We start from the raw sequence: 21947 nt of genomic DNA, 5'->3' as shown, positions 1-21947 counted from the left end.
ATATTTTTCTTGCATTTTCCTTCCAGGCGGCCAAGGGCACCTGCAGAGGGGGAATGAGGGGTAATTGCAACCCCTTGATTTCAAATTTTATGAAAGTAGAAATATATTATAATATATTATACAGTCTCATCAAGTTCAATGCCGTAGCAAGGGGGTAGCGGGAGTCGGCCCTGGGCGCCGAACGATCTAAGTGAAAAAGTTTTAAAAAGAGAATGCCATGGCGGCCCGTGATATTATTTGCTATTAATGTTGGCTTGTTCTGAGTTGGATGAATTGATTATGTAATGTATTTAAATAATATATATGCTGTATTGAAATTTTGAATATGTACACAATTTAGTGTTAGCATATGTATTTCTTATTTTACGTCGCTCCATGTGAAGAGAAAATATTGTAGATGGAAATTTTACATGCCATATGTATGTACATTCGGAATGCATTTATCATGCACTTTCTTTCTTTCAAAAACAGTTTGTGTGCTTGTTTTACATTATTAGCTAATGTGAAATTGACGTGTTGAAAAATATATTTCTAATCCTCTGTTTCAACACAAATGCGTGAGAACCGACTTCTACCTCCTTTTTGCATGATTTATGAGGATAATAATGCCTTTCATGCTACTTTATTACTATTATTGTTATTGTTGGCACGTTTATCCAAGTACTTGCCCCCCCCCCCCCCCCCCCACGAGGTAACGGCAATGCCCCTGGCTGGCTACGGCCCTGGTGTTCGCAGTAGAACAGTGTGTTGTTCGACTCGCGACCTCAGCGTCGAACGTGACATGTTTCAGTCCTGCCCTATATCCCTATATATACGTATATTGGTTGTTTACGTCCTTATACTTATGGATCCTGTGCCACGGAAAACCTATTTCAATGTGTGTGTGTGTGTGTGTGTGTGTGTGTGTGTGCGGGGGGGGGGGGGGTAGCAACATTCGTAAATCTTATTTCATTGGCGATGTGGCTTACGAAGCTTTGAGTTCCCTTTTTTAAGTAGTGAAAATCTATTGCAGTTGGCAACACTACAGAGTGGTGTGTGACCGGTGCAGTTGCTACTCGAAGCAACTACGTCATGCAGAGGGAGGGGCATGCAGTTGATTGAATGAACGCACTGAGACCTACTAGGTATCTTACGACTGCAGGTACCCGGCGGGTTTTCAATAACTGCCAAGAAAGATCTGGGCAGGTGGTCAGGCAAGGTGCTCAAGCGAGGGTGTTGCGCAGGTTGCATGGCATTTCAGGAGCGATGTCTCGCGAACGGGTCTGCTCCAGGTCTTGTGCAGGCCTTTGGGTACGAGGTACGGAAATTGGTAGAGGATTATCTTCTTTCCATCTGATCATAGTCCTTGGGAAAGATTTGCTGGATATAATGAGGCTTCCAGAAAAATAAATTTAATTATTTTTTTAAAACAGTCTCAATGGTATAGCATGTTAGCCTGCTCTCTCTCTCTCTCTCTCTCTCTGGCCCGATGGATGGACTTTTTAGGGATTCTTTCAATCATTTCCTGCATGTGTGCAACATTCTCTTCCGATCGTGATGTTGACGGTCAACAAGTATGTTACGCATCCAACACAGAACCTGTTCTTATCAATTTACTATGACATTTTTTGATGATTTTGGGATTCAGCATGGCATTTCGACCATTCTCAGCTCTCCACCAACGCTGGACTTGTAACTACCGATTTCCATACTTCGTACCTTGCAACAATTCATATTCGCTCTTCTGTGCTAAGTGTTGGTAGCATGTTCAGTTACCTGCAACATATATGGTACAGAATTAGTTATCACTCCCTGTGATAGTTACCATTATACAATGGTTTATACATTATGTATTACCAACTTAAAAATAGGTATTTTATCAGACACCCTGTATATAAATCTACATCATATCAGTCTACTGGTCTTTTGCTTTAAAATATTTGTAGTTTCATATGAAATCATTGTTCAATCCCAAACTTCATTTCTCAACAGTGTTGTTGCAAAAATAAGGAAAAATATTCATTTTGCACAATTTTGAGGATATTTAGTTTCTACAAAATTGTCCTGTGACAATTTTGCAGACTGTATGAGACACTCGGACACCGGAAAGGTACCGACTGGTAGACGATATCAGTTTCAACTCACCCCTAGGTTTAATGACTCAATATGTAAGTATAATCAGTGTTAATTGTATGTTTTACATGTGATTTTTTCAGACACCGGATTCCCAAGCATCAATGGTGGCTAAGACTTCGCCCTTTGCTTAGAATCCTTGCGAAACACGACAGCGCTTACGAAGAGGAAGGAATGTATCTCACAGTAGAAGACGAAGGAGAATCCGACTCCACTTTGTAGTTTGGTATTTAGTCATTATATTATTTCTTTTTTCATAGTCGAATTCTAGAACAATGTTTAGAAGATAATTTTTGTGGAATGCTTTGTGATAGGAGATGTGTAAGTTCTCTATGTATGTATTATTTACCGAGATGTGTTACCAATTCATACTGCCAGTGGATACGATATTACGCTGTATAGGGAACTCTCAGTTTTATTATATGTGCACTAAAGGTGAATAGTTGTGTTCATAAATTCAGTGCTCTGTAGAGCAATTAAATTAATAAGGGTTAAATTTTCTAAAGTATTTTTAAGGAAGAGAAAGTCCTAATCCGAACTGTTTGACTGCCATAATTGCAAAAGTGTTGCACAACGTGTAATTTCAAAAGTTGCGTAAAGCAGTGACCGTTGCAAAAGAGACATAACTAAGACAATTTCAAATGTAACTCAAATGTAATCTCACTTTCGCCCTATTTTAATGAGTTAGATTTGTTTTTCCTACGTTTTATGACAAAACTACATCAGGTGGCGCTGAATGAATTTCTAGTTTGAAATTTTCTACACAGCTCATAGTATGTTCATGGAACCTATACAAGACTACATTTTTATTAATCGAATGTGAAGTTCTCGTGAACAGAGTGTACAATAAAATATGCAAAAACTTATTCATGGAGTGCAAACTTGAATTTGAATAACAATAGTAACAGTGATCATTGAAATTGTTCCCGCATCATGGTATTGTTATGTAATTAAGATTTGAGGTCACAATTGTACAACTACAATCAAGTATTTCTTAGAATTATGTATTACAGTCAATTAATTCAACATGAATTGCAAGTAGTATAAAACAACTGGGATACTTAAAAATATATCAATTCTAAAATATACACAAAAGAAAATGTTTAAACTGCAAGTTAATTAAGACATGATAGAATTGTAGTTACATTGGCTTTCTTCTGATTGAAAGTAAGGCAGCAAATGATGTGAAATTATGAATTTGACTATCAAGTACTGAAATTTGCATCTCTTTCGACTTATATAATTTGCAGGGTATTTCCTCCACCGAATTCACATATGCAAGGAGATTGAAGCTTACATGGGAAGTGTGATTATTTCATTTTTGGAAGCCTGTAGTGGAGAGTAATTATCTTGATAATAGTGTATACTTATTCTGTTTTTATCAGTACGCTCATTTTGATGAGTTATGTAAGTTTTACATAATACTTCGACAAGATTTCAAACCTAGTGATCAGTATATGAATGTAAATTAATCATTCATATATATCTGCATATATCAACTACGTACATAACAAATTTCATTCCCAAATAGTTTGCTCTAATCAAAAATAGAAATGTTGTTAAAAAAAAGGTCTACATGGTAAAAATAAAATGCACTATGGCAGTTAATTTGTGTACAAAAATATCATGCTACTGCTGAGTATTATTATTGTTTTTTTGTTTTATGTGCCATTATTTCTGCATGCAGGTATTACCATTAACATTACCTGCATGCACATCAGTATACCTATTCTTAGTCATATTTGTATTATTATAAAATTATTTTGTATGTTATACATTTTTTGCAAGTTACCCAAAAGTTGAAAATCAAATGCAAGCAATATTGTTTTCATTTGGGTAATGCATTATTTATGCATAGATTGTCATATGTTTGTTTAATACTAAATGCTCGTGTAACAAAATTGTCGACTCATTAATAAATTGTGTAATACTCAAAAGAGTTAATGGTAGAAAATTGTATAAAGTACTGAAAGTACTATATATATCAGTCTGTAAAAAAGTGGCATTCAGTGTTCATTTTCTTTCAAAAAGTACAAAATAATTTGTACACGTATAACATGCATCGTTATGAGGGAATTAGAAAATGGTAATGTTGTAATGAATTGCATTTTTAAGGTTTTAAATCCAGTGTATACATTCAGAAGTAATTAGGTTGTTATATTTTGAATGTTGCAGAAATATATTGTTTGTTTCTGTAATGTAGTTTCTATTGTTTTCGATGTATGAAGCCTTTGCATGAAGTGTTTTTTTTTTCAAACATACACAGGGTGGTGCAAATGGATATGTCTTTCAGTTTCAGAAAAAAAGTAACCAGAGTGTGTAAAATCAGGTTAGTATGAAATGATGCTGGTTGACTTCAATCTTGTGACAGCATCAGTTCAATGTGAGTATGTGAAACTAGTGTGGAAGCGAGAAATCTAGTGAGCCAAGATTGGCTTGTTTTTTGGAGCAGTAGCCCAGTGTACCAGAGATCTGGGTTTGAATCCTGGCCGAGCCTGCATTTTTCGCTGACATTTCTATGTAATTTTATTGCTTGTTCATCTGTTGTTGTTTCTAATTGTGAAGTGCATCCACTATGGCTGAAGTTGAATCTACAGTGAAACAAAGTGTGTTTAAATACAGAGAAATGTTACACCCCTTTTCTGCGAAACTGCCTGTTGTTGTTTTAATTAACAGAACACTAAGCAACAGTGCAAGAAGTTCCAACAAGGATGGTGGCAGTGGTTGCCAAAAATAAGGGAACAACAACAAGAAACAGTTAAATGGAAAAGTGTGTGCATCATTTCTCTGTTCATTTATTACCACATGTCTCATTTTCAAAAATATGAAAAGAGTGTTTATTTATGATTCATATGTGCTCTCGCAGTTCGCTCGTGAGAGGTATGCAGAAAGTTCCAGAATCAATTTCCAGCTGAAAAACTTCTAATCTCCCTCCAGTGCTCCACATGTTAACAAAACTGGAAGTGACAGCGAGTATATTGGGCAAGAAGCTGAATGAGAAGCGTCGCTTCCTCACAAAGATGGGCAGCTTTCTTGAGTGTCAATTGTGTATGGATGAAAAAGACCATCTCCTTTGAAGGTAAGTTTCAACAACTTATCTTGACATTGCATTAGTTGTTCCTAATGTTTATACTCCTGTGTGAGCATGCTACAGGCTCACTAGTTTTAGGAAGCGGGAAACTGATGACCGATTTGATTTGTTATTTATTGCTGCTTTTGTGCTACTTTTGGCTAATTGAGACAATGTGTTTGAGTGATATGATGAAATTGATTAAGGTGCTTTCACAACGTACAGTCGTACCCAGGCTGGGATTCAAACCCAGAAACTCTGGCATCATAGCATGGTATGCTAACCATTCCACCACAGCGGTCGGCAAACTGATTATTCTGCAGGGAATTGTCCTCCTGTACATTCTCGATGTTTTGATGCTACAAAAGTGCATCTTCTTCCAGAGAGACATTAGTTATATATTTAAACAATGTATACAGGCTTAACAAACTATTATCATTCGGATTCATTATAACACCCCCCACCCCCTCCTCCTCCCTTGTAAAACTTAATTCCACTCTACGGTCAGATAGGCAAATTGGTACTGGGAACACAGTTTTTAAAGTTGCGTATCAGTCTCCTCTAAATTGAGATTTATAGCTAGCCTGAATTCATAACCCCTGTCGCCAGTCGTTGCTCTCTCAGGCATTCAAAGAATGTCACATCAGTAATTTACAAATCCTTCCTGGTCTATTGGAGTTAACGGGCCTCCCCGATGGCGCAGTGGTAGCGTCGTTGCCTTGTAATCAAGGGGTCCCGGGTTCGATACCCGGTGGAGGCACATAGTGGTTCGGATTCCACTTTAAACTGTAGGTCCAGTCCAGATTAGCCTTACTGTGCATAAAGTGGACTTAAAACACCAAATCAATCAACCAATCTATTGGAGTTAAGGTGCTGATCAGCTGGTATTTCAGGGCAACGACCAGGGAAGGAGGAAAGAGAACAAAACAGGGAGCAACGTGTGGTGTGTAGTCTTTGCCTGGAATCGCCGAACAAGAAGGAACTGAGGAGATTTAGTGATCAAACATGTTTCGATATGAACAGCTATCAGCGGGGAATTGTATCATCAGAGACAGACAGGTATTGTTGCTTCCAACCATGTTCATCTAGTACCTCTCGCCCATTACCATTAGGCTTACCTTGAAGGGCGAGTGCTCAAATGAAGAGGATGAATGATTAAGCGAGTTACCTCACCCCCCCTTCCTCAATGGTTAAGGTTTTTGGTTTGATCCCACGAACCACAGAGTTCGTTACGATACACTGAAATGTGCCATATCAGGAAATCCAAACCTGGCAACTATGATGATAAAGCAACAGCATTAACCATTATGATCCAGGAAGCTTAGAATGAAACCTCCTTGTTAAATATTTCAGAACAGAATATTTTAGTTTGTTATTTAGTTTATTCATTTGAAAGGTTTGAGAACTTCATTAGAAATTCAGCACTTTGCATTCGAGTAGTAATGATATATTCTTTGATGAATAAAACAGCATTAAATAGCTTGATTCAATCAACTAAAACAATACTATAGGTTTTTCAGTTCTTACAACGGGCACTCTAGAAGCTGACAAGGGAAGTGGGGAGCAAGGAAGAGACCAATCCAGAGCAATATGAAATGCAGCAGCCTGTAGAACGAGGTTCATGTAGTACTTATTTCTGCCACGGCGTATCTCATGGTGCCACTGCTGTTGTCAGGTTGGTCTACGGCAAATTCCCCGCTGCCAGCTTCTAGAGCATCTGACGTAATTGAATGTTCAGATACATTACTGCAAGGAAAGAAATTGGGATTTAATTTTTAAGCATAACCTGAAATGTTCAATACAACCCAGTTTTTAACTTTTTTCCCCTGAAAAGACCTAAAAAAAAAAAAAACACTGGGAAAATGGCAAAACCTGACCAAGGCAGTTTCACCTCTCATTTTTAATGTACTGTGTTCTAAAATAGAGAGAAACCTACAAATTGTAACATTTTTATTTAAATTTCGAGATAAATGTTTTCTCATAGTACATTTAGCAGTTTACACATGTTCCTTGAAAGTTGTGTGTAAACTGACAATGGTGCTATTCATAACAATGTCTTTCCAGTTTTCATCAAACAAGATACAAAATGCTTATTCACTTATTCAAGAAACTATACTGAAAAAAAAATGCATTCACACACTAACTCATCGTTACCAAGCTCTTTAAAATGATACTTAACATTAACTATGTAATTTATTGCACGTAAACTCTAAAAGTAAATATATAATATGCATTTTTGCTATCAAAGAAAAATTTACATTATGAAATCTGAAGGAATTCAAGTTTGTTTGTTGTATCATACATACATCATTTCAAGACACAGATAAAATAACTTTCATAGTTTTGTCCTGAAAGGAATGTTTTGAAAGACTTACGCGATCCCTTCATTATAAAGAAACATGTTCAACATAATGCCATGGTTGTCAATTTGACCTCACTTTTGTAGTAATTTTATTGACCAGGCATATATCAGTGAAATGTTCGTAATTTTTCCAATACCAAATCATCATTTTGGTACGAAAAATTCAAATTTGCTATTTCCAAAATTTATTTCTAAATATTAATCTTCCTTTTTCGAAAACAGAATTCACTAAGGGCACATGCACCGAACACTGCATTGGTAAATTTTATATTTGGGCTTTATCATACTGATAAAACTAACATCGTTCCTTGTGTATTTGGAACAAATACTGTTCTCAAACAAAGAAACCAATATTAAATAATAAAAAACAACATTAATGCTTAGGTTAAATTGTGATGTATGTATTTTTTTTTTTTAATATATAAATTACCAAAATAATTTGTAATGAAGCCCACAAGAAATAGTTATGTTTCAACTTTGGTTAATCATTGACTAGAAAGGAATAATTAGAATACCTCAATAGTACAAATTCTCACAGTACTCTCCTAGCATATGCAAATTAACCAAATCTATTCATTCACAGAACCTTAAACTACAGAGTGGGAGAGAAGTAAGTAGGCATTGAAAGTTTGCTTGAATATTACAGAAACTACAGTAATCTGAATGAAACTTGCTGTGCATATGAATTTCACAATACGATGATGTTTTGTTATCTTTTCATTAAGATGACTGCCCAGGAGTGAGCAGAGATTGGTGTGCAGAGGTGGTGGCATACAGTGAATGGTAGAAATGCATCTATCCAGTCAGAGACAAGATCTTACTGAAAAGATAAAACATCATTGTATTGTGAAATTCGTATGCACATTTGTAACCCCGTTCCATAATGTATGTGTACAGAAAGTTTCATTCAGATTGCTTAAATATAACAAAAACTACAGCAATTTTTCAATGCCTAGTTACTTCTTGCCCACCCTGTAGAACATCCCATTTTTGTTTCTTGCAATCGGGTAATGCTAAAACACTTTATCTGGTGCTTGGGAATTGATACAGTACACAAAATGGAAAAATAAGTTATTTTTCAGCATGATGAAATGCGACCAACATGAGGATATTATTTTAAACTTACAAAAGAGGTATATATATATATATACAAATATCGCTGTACATTTATGTACATAGTCCCATTATTTTGCAAATATATCATTTGTCATGTAAAAAAAAAAAGGTAAAAGTCATACCGTCTAACATTGTAGATAGATATGTACCACTTGTAATAAAAGGAATGACTAAGGTACTTGCACATGCTTGATGTACTTTGAGAACAATCGACATTTCCTTTTCACTAAAATTGTCATGTTGAAAACACTTTATCCTGCTAGTGCAGCACAAAAGTCTCGTTTGGTTCTTGCACGATTAATTTTGCAGTCAAAATATTTTTTTTTCCTGTCGTCATAGCATCACATTGGATGATATAGATCTGATGAATGGGCATCTGAATTCATCCGAAGAATCACCACAGTCGTCCGCTGTGTTGCACACTAACGATTGTGATATGCAGTCCCCATTAGCACACTGAAACTGGTCTTCTTGACACTCTGGAAAGAGAAAGTTTGTAAATTCCAACATTTTATGCAAATAACTGTTATTTATGTTAGGGGGAATAAAAAACGCGGTTGATAATAAGACGACGTAAGCGAGTTACTAAATTATTTCTGCGAAAATTGGGAAACTCTATGCTTCACTGTTGGGTTGACTTCTGGTTCCTGTTGTTTCTTCACTTACCGCTAGGAGCGCTGGTGTAGCCAGTTCGTCTGCTGCACATGATAGGTTTGAGTTGTTGCAAAAGTGGGAACCAAACATGATGTGCCTGACCACTGTAGATATTCAGCTCGTGCTGGAAGTGCATAATTATGGGTCTCTTTGATTTTTGTGTCAATCAGTGTGTGTATGCCTGACAAACTTTTTGGATCCTGCGTTTGTTAAACTTGAGGTGCTTTGCTAGTCCGGTAGTGGGTTGGGATTTTTTTGCATCTGTTAAATGCTGTTGTATACGTTCTTTGATGGATCTGCCAATGTAATGCGAGTTGCACTCACACTGGGCGTCATATACTCCTGGTTTGTCAAGTGGTGAAAAGAAAAAAATCTTGTTTGCTTAGGACACTGGCTATTTTATTGACTTGTTTGTGTGCGAGTTTGAGGGTGTTGGCATGCGGTTAGATGTTGTGTGATGGTAGGGAGAGGCAATCTGCTGCTGCTGCTGCTGGCTGGGTGGTGTTTGTTAGATTGTAGCAACTGCATTTCAGCTGTGCTACAAAATGTAGAAAGTTGATGTACTGTGTACCCATGGTAACTTCTTCCTTCAGATCCTCTTCACTTGTGCAGTGTGAGAAAGCTCTTCGGTAGAAGTTAAGCCATACACTAGCTTTATGTTTGGGTGGGTGATTAGAGAGGGAGTGGATATATTGGTTCCCTGCCGAGCAGGGGCACTACATCTTTCCTTTTCGTGGTCTTGGATGGCTGTCGATCGCCCAGGTTCAGCTCTGGTTTCTGTTGGATGATGGCATGGATTTCTACGATAGAACCAATTAGGTGAAGGAAGTATGGACGTGGAGTGGAGGTGTTCTGAAAGGACTGATCCCGGTGCATTTTTTGTGTTCATTGATCTGTTGTTGAACAGTGAAGATGGTTCTGCTGATGTAGCTGTCTTGGCATTGGCTTGTTGGCCTTCCAGAGACCAGGGGGTAGGTAGTATCTCTTGAAGTTGGGTAGGGTTCTTCCCATTTGGGATACAGGTTTGCTTGTCAGTCTGATGTTGAAGGGTTTTACGGTTTTGGATAATTTGCCTGATGTGGTATGGAAAAGTGATCCGTTTGGGATTTTGGTTTGGTTTATCGCTGTCTCGTGGGTGCCCAAGTGCACCACATGGATAGCTGGAACTCAATGTGACCGCTGCTTAGTCTAATTTCAGTGATGCATGCTATTTCATCATGGAAGTTGTCTTCTGTGCAGCTGTGTGTGAAGGCTCTTCTGTAGAAGTTCATCCATACTCAAGCTTTCTGTATTGGGTGTGCGAGCCTGGTTACCTGTAGACAGAGGTGATGAATTTGTCTTGGTGTTGTCAGATGCTGAGGTCGGGAATATTGAAGTGGCCATTTTCTTCCTTTTCAATGGTGAATTTTATGTTTGGATGTATGTTGTTGAGGGCAGTTAGGTCTTTGTCCTGTTTGTAAATAAGTAGGGTGGCATCGGCATATCTTCTGTATTTCATGTAGGCGAGTTTTGCTTCCTCTGCCACTTGTAGTCCAATGTTGGCAGGGGTGCAGACAGGGGGTTGCCCTTTGCTAGGCCTCCTGTCTGGTGGAAGAAACGGTCTTTGAACTGAAAATAGTTGTGGGTGAGCAGGCTTACAGGAGGTTGAAGATTTCATCTGTTATGAATGGGGGTGTGCCATTGCTGTGGAGCCACGTTCTGCCAGCTTCTACCAGAGGCACACCCCTCATTCGTAACCAATGAAATACGGATGAAGAAATTGATGAAGGGACAGTACCAATTAATGCCCATGACAGGTAGTGCACTGTGCTAACCGCTCTGCCATGCATACTGTGTTGTTGATTGGGGTAAATGGTAGAAGATCGCTACCCAAAAGCACTTGTTGGAAGGAGTTTTGTGATGGAGAGTATGGAAAGTGATAGTAGTGGGCAGGTTTTGCAGCTTCGGAAGTTGTGGGGTGAAAGGTATTGTGGACCAGGTTATTTTGGAGGATGGGTGAGTGCTTTGTCTGGATGGAAGGATGTTTCTGGTATTTGGTTCACTGGAGAATGAGGAAGAGGAAACATAAGGTATATCTGATTTTATTGAAGTGGTATTAGATGATAAGTACAAAGGTTGGTGTCAGTTCAGGTTTCTTGGTAGTGTATGTGGCCAGCTTGACATGCAGTGTGTCCCAAAATAGTGTTTACACTCTTTGAACGTTAATAATTTGAAATCTAATAACAGCAAGTATTAACCTTTTTTGCATGTCACATACCTTAAAGCATATTCATGTTGAGGGGAATAAACAACGCGGTTGATAGCGTACATGGTGCAGCAAAGCAGAAATGCAAGTACGACAACCTAACCTACTCCACTCAGCCAGCAGTGATAAAGCTAAATGGTTTGCCTTCCCTTACCACCAGACTACATCCAACCACCTAACCAAGACCTTGAAACACTGACATAAAACTCGCACACAAACCAATGAACAAAATAGCCCATGCCCTAAGCAAACACAAGAGATCATTCCTTTCCCCACTAGACAACCCAGGTGTATATGGTGCCCAGTGTGAGTGCAACTCACACTACATTGGCAGATCCATCAGATCTGTCAACGAGCGTATACAACAAAATCCCAACCCACTACCAGACTATTACGGCACCTCAAGTTCAACAAACACAGGATCCAAAAAGTTTCAGTTAGGCATACATCACACACCCTAATCGACACCAAAATCAAAGAGATGCATGCAATTATGCACTTTCCGCAAGAGCTGAATATAGACAGTGGTTAGGCTCATCATGTTTCGGTCCCGCTCAAACCCAGCATGCACAGCAGACAAAATGGCTACACCAGCACCCCTAGTGGTCAACCGGAAGTCAACCTAACAGTAAAGCATCGAGTTCCCAAGTGGATGGTAGCAGAGGCCACCGAAATTAATAGAACATTTACAAGTAAGTTTCGCGGATATATCTTTAGTAACTCGCTTACGTCTTATATTAAAGTTACAGACGTTCATTGGCAGTAATACTTTGTCTGCAATGCTATAGAACAGATCGATAAAACATAAGCCAGACACTGTGGCCGAGTGGTTAGCACAACGTGCTATGACACCAAGGGTTCCGGGTTCGAATTCCACTCGGGCTTGGTTGTTTGTGAACATCATTTTATCACTCATCCCCATCTTCGCAAATTAGCCCAGAGGCACAAAACTTGAAGCAAAATAAACTAACTAAATCAATCAATCATAAAACATCAGATATGGTTTTGCACAGGTAGTGTAAATTGCATGTTTCATGTCATCCAGTGACCATGGCTTTGTAGGGTACACATCGTTTTTCAGAGGTAGAAATCTAACTGTGTTAAATTGGGAGATCTGGGTGGTTATTTGACACTTCTTACATTGCTCACGCGTGCCACTTTGGGTACACAAATGCCTACCACCTAGTGGGCTGTGATGGAACTAAAAGCAACAGAATTCCTACACACGCTCTCACACACACACAATGGAGATATTGCAGCTTCAAATACAAAAAGTCTAGTCATCTTTAATAGTTCCTCTGTTATTAACATTCAAAGAGTGTAAACGCTATTAGCGTTTTGTTGGAGGATAGAGGATAATCACAGTTGACGGAGGCTTTGTGTAGGCGGGAGGTAGCATTTCTGTTGCGAGATGATGTCCTCTGAGGGCCAGGGAGAATGGGATTGGTTTATTGATTTGAGAGAGAAGTGTAAGGACTGCCTTTGGATGAATGTTTTGAAATTAACTTCCTTGATTTGTACGTCCGCACCTAGGAAGTTTATGTGATTGGCAAGAGTGTGTCCAGGTGAAGTTGGAACCGAGAGCACCACCCAGCTTGCAACAAATGCCAAGACTAAATGCTAAGATATCTAAACCTGGCCCTCCTAATGTAACAACATATGCATTATTATACCCAAGTGGAATTGTAGGTTAGGATGGCCAGGTTTAGAACTCTTAGCATTTGTTGCAAGTTGGGTGTGCCCCGCACCAAACCCGTGGAAGTGATGTGGTTTAGTTGGTCGTGGAAAGTGAATAGAGAGGGTCTAAAGGATGAACCTGTCATCAGCTAGGACTTTTCTGAAGCATGCGACTATGCAAATTATGATTACAGGAAGGTTTGTCTTAGGTGCTAAAGTTGTCTGACCTCTTTCCTAACTAGGTCTGTACATTTTCAATGATTTTCAAAGTGCAAAAACTGTCGCCCTTATTCCAGTGGAATATAGGGTTTTGGTCTGGCGAACAAACAGGCCAGTTCAGAATTTGGCAAAAGAGGGAGTTAAGTGAAATGTAATGCAAAGTAACAGAATTGTTACAGTTGCTTCTATAATTTGGGTAATGTGTTACGGACACTAACCGAAAAAGTCAAGCATTACTTGCATTAGCTACTCCCCAACCCTGTGTGTGCAACAACTGCAAGTAGGCTGTTCATTTTGTGTTGATCATGTAAAATTATGGCATAAATTATAATTTAAAAAAAATCAAAACTGTGGTATTTAAATGACAGTGTAGATGTAAGAAAACTTGAAATTACTATGTGATGCAAAACTTTTGCTCATACAAATGTATATGTGAAGCATGTTATATACGTGGGCATACCCAAAAGAAACCTAACTAATTTTTTTGTGAACTTATTTATTCACAATTTAAGTACAAACCTTCAATCCCCTTCAAAGTACTATCCACTTGCATTAAGACACTTGTCCAATCTTTGATTCCATTTTTCAAAAAAAAATTTAAAGTCATCTTTTGTGATGCGTGACAGCACCTCCGGCGTTTTTTTCTTCACCTCAGCAACATCAGCAAAATGCTTTCCTTTCATGTCTCCTTTCATTCTAGGAAACAAAAAAACAAAAAAAAGTCACATGGGGCATGGTCGGGTGAGGAACAGGGGTCATACCATTTTTGGTCAAGAATTCTCGTACAGACAGGGCTGTGTGAGCCGGGGCATTGTCATGAAGGAAAAACCTGTCACCCGACTGCCACAAATCGGGCTGCTTGTGCCGCAATAGTTTCAAAACTTCCAAGTAGAAAGCCTGGTTAAATGTCTGACCCTGCGGAACAAACTCTGAATGGTCAGTCATCTATCTTCGTTCATGAATTTTTTCAACATTGTCATGTGTTCGAGCCGTGGAAGGACGACCAGAACGAGGTTTGTCATCAATTGACATTTCACCATTTTTGAAACGAAAAAAACCACTGAAACACTTGAGTTTTCCCAATAGCATCGTCCTTGTACGCCGTTTTTAACATTTCAAGAGTTTCTGTTCCACTCTTTCCGAGCAAAAAGCAGAATTTCACTGCCGCATGCTGTTCCCGAAAATCAGCGATTGCAACAACGGCGAACACACAAAACAGCTGTCACTCTAAACTCCGCCGAAACGTGTCCTGACCTGCTTCAGCGACGTCACTCTGCTTACGGACTCAGGAAGGTTCGCTCAATGCTCTCCTAGCGGCAAAACGCGGTTTCTTTTGGGTACGCCCACGTATATGAATATACAGGGTGACTGGTAATTAGATGTATTCCCTGAAAGGGGTTAAAGTAGAGACAATTTGCAATAAATTTGACCATATGATACCCCGTCCGAAAATTAGTAGTTTTCGAGATAATCGAATTTCAATTGTTTTTTAAAAAATGACAATTTTCCACACAAAAAGATGAATTGAGAAAAAAATGCTCATTGTATGGAATTTATTTTAGCGTTTTCTGATAGCTAATAAATAAGTGGTTCGTTGGAAAAAAAAGATTTTTCCAAATAACAATCACATGTAAGTAACGGGTGGGTCTAAACTTACAAGTGATGATAAAAAAATGCACTCTTAGTTTACTTGGCAACGTATTAATAACAAAAATGGTATGACACGAAGCGTACAAATTACTTAAATTATTTCCTTGTGACATCTGCTATCCAACAAGGTACAAATGTTGCTAACATTCACATTTGTGTACAAGAAATAATACTTCATTCATCTGCATGTGAATGGAATCAATGAACAATACAATTAAAGAACATTACACGTCTTGCTCAAAGTGGACACCTCCGTTACGAATGCAGGTACGCAGGTTTTTACAGACATTTGGTCTCGTAACTCGTGATGTGATGGCGTCCTTGATGTGTTGACCAGCTGTTAAGATCCTCTCCCTGAGCTCTTCTTGCGAGTTTACCTGTGTCTTGTCATGTGGCTCCAAATGTAAAAGTCGCAAGGCGTCAAATCGATCGGGGGATCGAGCTGGGCAGTCATCATGCTGATAAATCATGTCACGTCTTGTAGCTAGAGGCACATCCTCCAACAACATTGCCATCCCGTTCCTCAAAAAATGTTCATAAGTGATGCCATTTAAGATTTGGGGCAGGAAAAATGGCTCGATCAAATGATTGTTGATTACGCCCATCCATACTTCTGCCTGGGCGTGCGACAGTGGCTGGATGAATATTACCCAAAGAAATGGATTGGCCGAGGCGGTCCGATTCCCTGGCCTGCTCTATCCCCCAATTTAACGCCTTGCGACTTTTACATTTGGAGCCATATGAAAGACTTAGTTTACAAGATACCGGTAAATTGCAAGAAGAGCTCAGGGAGAGGATCTTAACAGCTGGTCAACACATCAAGGACACCATCACATCAAGAGTTAAGAGACCAAATGTCCGTAAAACCCTGCGTACCTGCATTCGTCACGGAGGTGCCCACTTTGAGCAAGACGTGTAATGTTCTTTAATTGTATTGTTCATTGATTCCATTCACATGAAGATGAATGAAGTATTATTTCTTGTACCCAAATGTGAGTGTTAGCAACATTTGTACCTTGTTGGATAGCAGATGTCACAAGGAAATAATTTAAGTAATTTGTACGCTTCGTGTCATAGCATTTTTGTTATTAATAAGTTGCCAAGTAAACTAAGAGTGCATTTTTTTATCATCACTTGTAAGTTTAGACCCACCCGTTACTTACATGTGATTGTTATTTGGAAAAATCTTTTTTTCCAATGAACCACTTATTTATTAGCTATCAGAAAACGCTAAAATAAATTCCATACAATGAGCAGTTTTTTTCTCAATTCATCTTTTTGTGTGGAAAATTGTCATTTTTTAAAAAAACAATTGAAATTCGATTATCTCGAAAACTACTAATTTTCGGACGGGGTATCATATGGTCAAATTTATTGCAAATTGTCTCTACTTTAACCCCTTTCAGGGAATACATCTAATTACCAGTCACCCTGTATAAAGCAAATCATAACTTAGTTCCTTACTGTTAAAACATACCCGCTATTTGAAAAAGTAACTGTTTCAGAAAAGCTACTAATTTCCAGAAGTAACTTCTTGCTTCCAAGCACTGTCTGCTACTTAGGGGGTACCACTGGCATCCATAGTAAATTAGTATAAGATAAGATGTAGTATTTCTTAAGAAACAATACTCACTCAGGTACAATAGCTTTTCCTTGGAGATTACTGCTGCAGTTCTTCGCTTCCCACAGTTTTTCTCATCTGAATTATCTCCGCATGTGTCGAAACCATCACACACAGTATGCTTCTTTACGCACCGACCGTTCCTAAAATAAAAAAAAAAGAAGAACATTTCAGTCAGATCATAGTCAAATATAATTCTTAGAATTTGAGTTTTGAAAGATCTTTCTACAGAATACAGCTACAGTTAGCATTATACTTGGGGGATGGATAGATCCAGTCAATAGAGCATCTGACAACCCCACAGGAGACCTGGGTTCAATTTCCGGGATGGATGGATGGATGATATCAAGCATGGGCATCGGGAGGGAGGAGCAGGTCGACCCCTCCTGGAACTTCACATCGCTCATTTTAAGTTACAAAAAAAAGAAGAAGAAAGGTTTCATTTCTAATGTTAATAACAGAAATAAAGTTCAATCGTTCTACATTAATGAAATTCACAGTCGCAAATGTACATGTTTCAGCTACATATGTTACTTTTATCCAAATTCTCCATTCAGTTTTATGGCCTGCGGGCCACTGCAGAATACAGGCATGTGCGCCTCTGCATCTGACTACCATGCAAGAGACCTGGGTTTGATATTCGGCAGGGGAGAACCGGGATTTTATTTTCCACCTGTTCAAGTGGCTCTGGCACCCACCCAGCATCCTATAAAGTCGGTACCTGGGGTAAAGAAGCCAGGGGGCATGGTGCTGATCACATCATCCCCCACGTCCGGCCGTGATCAAGAAAGTGTGTGGCCCTAACTCCACACCCCCTATACGCCTTCATGGCATGGTCAAAAGCACAGGGGAGCACCGTAATATTACTTTTATGCCTATGCCATCACTGTAACAGAGTACCTCGTTCCCGTAGTCATCTCTTGGCAGCCCAAACATGTCTTCGAACCTTATTCCATGCATTGTGCCAAACCAATAGAAATCTGATGAAGCAAGATCCAGGCTGCAGTGGGCTTTGTCAAGAAAGAGCAAGATGTCTCCAGGTTCCCTGTTAGGTTGCACCTTGGGATAGCATCCGTACACAAGCCTCAGGACAATGGAGGCAGTTGCTACACTTGGTTGAACTGTGCTCCTCCACCCACCCTACAACATGGATCTTGCCCCATCAGATTTCTACACAGAGCTGAGAATTTTCTGGAATATAATAATTCCATTGTAACTCTGCTATGATACTCTTCCAGTTTTGTTTTAAATTATTCACAGATTCATTCACGAGTTGATGCACAACTCTGGCACAGAATAATGCCTTTTGCATCATTCCCAGAATATACAGACTCTGGAAAATATTCAAATGTTGTATACTTTACAAGATACTTGGAAGAGAGAAACACACCGTGTTTCATTGATTTGCCATGACGAGGGCCTGGATAAAATTATAATTTTTAAAATTTTAATAATTGGCAACATTTTAAAATTATCTTGCACATATTGACATATTTACACATAACAGTCAAGTTTAGTCTGAAATGTGCCGACCCCAATGGTGGAGTGGTTAGCACATCGTGCTACGATGCAAGGAGTCGCGGGTTCGAATCCCAGCCTGGGCATGGATGTTTGAGTGTGTGCATTCATCATATCATCACTCATTCCCATCTTCGCAAATTAGTCAAAAGTGGCACAAAAAGCAAAGTAAAATAAAGCAAATCAATCTATCGATCGTCTGGAATGTATTTGTAGGAGAGTTCCTTTGTAAACTTTAGTAAACTTCCAAAGTTCGGAGTTCCATAACTTTATGTTGAACGTTGAATTACAGTATCAAACTGAATAATACCGGAGCATTGAAGCTTGAGTCCTTACCAGATTATTAAACTTATAATAATTTCATTCCATTCTGGTAAATCTTGAGATATTAGGAAAATTTTTACAAAATTATAAAATTTATTTGGAATTTTCTAGTCAAAATTCTTTGCAAATATTACAAAATATGTATGAACATATAAAAATAAACCAATACGTGCTTTTAAATGAAATAAAAATTGGTATTTAGGTTCTAGTTACCATGATGAAACTTTGCTAGTTGAGAGCTCATATTTCCATGCAAAAAATATTTATCTAAAAATCAAGACCTTAGCCATCACTAACTGAAGAAGCAAGGAAGAACTCTGAGGAAAACATCTAAACATGAAACAGTCAAGGGCCTACAAACCTGCATTTCCACTCATGGTGCTTGCAGTCCCCACCACAGCCAAACGGTTCATCCGAGCCATCCGCACAGTCTGCATAACCGTCACAAAACTGGGAGCGAGGAATGCACTGTCCACTTGTGCATGTGAATTGAGCAGAATTTGGACAAGCTGCCAAGAAAAGAAGTGTGGTGATAATTTTTCTACTTGTGGACAAAGTAATTCACAGTTACACTAAAAAAAAATCATGGTGAGATTCACAGGTTACTACTGGTTGTCAAGTAATATTTACCAAGTTCTTACAAGTGTTACATCTTGTGCAAAGTTTTGTTTTAAATTCACCTCATGAACAAATCTGCAGGGCATCTCTGGAAAAGTTTGTGGGAGGTGTTGATTTAAAATTGAAAGTAAGAAATAATAAATATTATTATTTGTATTAAACATCCGGCACAGCTTGTTTTTGTTTATTTTTTCACATTTCATACTGCTAATTTTTGATGAAAATAAAGGCTTGACTGCACTTTTGGTCAACGCCAGGCCAGCTTTTTTTTATTATTATTATAGATTTTCTTCTTTCGAAAAGCCACAATTATATTTATCACCACCATGATTTGGCAACACAACATCACATAGTATGACGTCATGCTACGTAATCTCGAGGCCTCGTGTCCGAGCCAGGAGAAGCGCTCGCCTACTTGGTCTCGGGTAGCGAAGCTACACACACACTGGAAGAAAGCTCCATTGCAGTTAAGTATTTCAAATAGTTATTGATAAGGTCTGTTGCTCTCACTACTAAGTACGTAGTTATATGGCTCAAGGAAAATGGGGGCCTAGTGTAACTTTCCATTGCGAGGTAAGACGTTCGCTCGTAAGTTGCTTCATATATAGAGGTAATTTTACGTGGGGAGGTCGGTCATATATTCCAAAATCTGGAAAACTACATCTGCTTAGAATTCCTTCGAGAGCATTCACCTGAACCTTCATGTGGTTTGCTTGTGCCTAAATATTATCAATAGTTTCGTGGCTGTGTAAGTCTATTAAACTATTTAAAATATCTAGACAACAATGACAGCAAACCACATGAAGATTCATGTGAATGCTCTAGAATGAATTCTTAGCAGATGTAATTTTTTGGATTTTGGAATATCGTAGTGGTGTTTCAAAAGGAAAGGAAAATATTTAAAAAGCAGTCCTGGCATCGACCAAAGGTCCAACTGAGCCTCAACATTTACACACCTCATTGAAGAAATTTGAAAGCTAGGGGGAAATGTAATCATGAAATTTATGTTGTGTGACCTATCTCGTAATAATCTCATATTTTGGAATCAGAAACATTGTATCCTCAGTTATTCTTTGGATTAAGTGGTAGAACATGAAAACATGAGGTTCTGATCCTATTCTTGCATTTTACACTCATTTTTTTTCACCTACCTACTACCTATAGACCCCCCCCCTCATCGTGCCCTTGCTGCAGGCATATACAGGGTGATGCTTTTTCATTGTATTAAGCACATATTTATCGTATGTCAAGAAACGCCTCTACAGTAAGCTATGCGTCATAACAGCAGACAAAATCCAGCCAAACACAGGGTTTTGAGTGCAACAATCACTCATCGTTAGAAGACTTTTTTCACCTTAAAATAGGCAACCTTGAAATGCAGCAGAATGCTTTATTTATCGATGATACAGATATTAAAAATGATGTTAAAAAAATAGTAAAAATATCCATCGATGCATTGGTCGAGGATGATAATTTATATGCTTCGTTAACAATGTCTTAACATCCTAGTTGCAGAATTCAATTAATGTCTAAAACCTACCCCTGTGGCATATTTATTAGTTACATCACATGCTGATTATGTCTGAATCATTGAGAGCATAAAACTGACTTACCGACAGTGCAATTCAGTTCATCGGAACCATCCCAGCAATCAATGATGCCGTCACATCGTTTCTTTACTGGAAGACATGAAGTTTGGTTGCCACAGTGAAAGTTGAAGTTCATGTCGCAATCTGTAATGTAATTTGTTATTTTTTGAGTCATTATTTGAAGACACGGATAAATTATATGGTAATTCAATTTATTCTAAGACCAAATAATAAGTAAATAGGGATGGTAACTAGGCAGTTTTGTCTTGAGCTGCAACATGCCTATCTGTCATCACTAGAGCCCGGAAGTTCAGGCATTTATTTTCGTTAAAATAAGCAGGCAAAAAGGCATTTATAATGTGGATAATAGGCACTAAAAATGGAAAAAAAGGCAAAATAAACCGAAAAAAGGCACATTTGGAAGTCACTTACTTTTATCTATAATCTCTGGCAAAATGTTAAAATCTACATTGGGAAGAGCATTTCAATTTTCTCCGTCTTGATTGCACATAACTACAAGGTGTTTTTTTAAGTTCTCAACATTCGTTGATAGTCGTCTGTCAGAGAGAATGTTTTTCATAATAGAAAATGATCTTTCTACTTTGACAGAAGTTATTGGAGCATATACATGAAACAAGCTAATGTAGCTGGACTCATTTCAGATACAGCATTTTCACCTTTTAGAATATCACCAATTGTTTCAAGTCCTCATTTGCACTCGCTACCCATTTGCACTTTTCTGCAACAGCTGACCCCTTTTCTCCTGGCACTTCCATCTACTGCATAGATTCCTCGAAGATTTTCATGGATGCTATAAGTCTCTCACCTCTTTTTTCTAGCTTTGTAATTGTCTCTGGCAATGCACCATAATGTGTAAAAATAAACGACAGTTCATTCTTCACTTCACGAATTGAAGCCGCTTTCATTTTCTGGAAGAGCATCGATCACCTCACTGATTTTTTCAAGGTTGTTAGCATAATATATAGCTGCTGATATCCAGGTCCCTTATCTCGTCAAGACTGGTTGCGGAGGTAAACTAAGCTCAGGTGCAACTTCCTGAAATTTTCGGGTTCGAGAGGGAGATTTCAGAAATATCTTCTTTGTGTTCGAAATCAACCTGTCCACTTCTGGGTGCAACACACTAACTTCTTTGGCGATTCTGTGCATTGTGT

The 21947-nt window shown here is 38.4% G+C and overlaps 2 protein-coding genes across 11 annotated transcripts in view; one reads left to right on the top strand and one right to left on the bottom strand.

Moving 5' to 3' along the window:
• Positions 1-4310, top strand: part of Pfk (ATP-dependent 6-phosphofructokinase) — an 81504-nt gene extending 77194 nt beyond the window's left edge. For all 7 annotated transcript variants that reach the window (XM_083127000.1, XM_083126999.1, XM_083126996.1 and 4 more), the window contains one exon: positions 2196-4310. In XM_083127000.1, coding sequence (XP_082983126.1) covers positions 2196-2334 — 139 coding nt within the window. In that variant the 3' untranslated portion in view covers positions 2335-4310. The remainder of the gene's footprint in view (positions 1-2195) is intronic.
• A 2807-nt stretch (positions 4311-7117) lies between these two features.
• LOC145991161 (uncharacterized) overlaps positions 7118-21947 on the bottom strand; it is a 275164-nt gene continuing 260334 nt past the window's right edge. For all 4 annotated transcript variants that reach the window (XM_083126990.1, XM_083126989.1, XM_083126991.1 and 1 more), the window contains 4 exons: positions 20800-20919; positions 18930-19077; positions 16739-16869; positions 7118-9139 (listed from right to left, as the gene is read on the bottom strand). In XM_083126990.1, the coding sequence (XP_082983116.1) occupies positions 8994-9139; positions 16739-16869; positions 18930-19077; positions 20800-20919 (545 nt within the window). In that variant the 3' untranslated portion in view covers positions 7118-8993. The remainder of the gene's footprint in view (positions 9140-16738; positions 16870-18929; positions 19078-20799; positions 20920-21947) is intronic.

The sequence above is a fragment of the Lepisma saccharinum genome, chromosome 8 (assembly GCF_977018435.1).
Source record: "Lepisma saccharinum chromosome 8, izLepSacc3.1, whole genome shotgun sequence".
In the NCBI taxonomy this organism is placed as follows: Eukaryota; Metazoa; Arthropoda; class Insecta; order Zygentoma; family Lepismatidae; genus Lepisma; species Lepisma saccharinum.
This window is presented reverse-complemented; position numbering and strand designations above follow the sequence as displayed.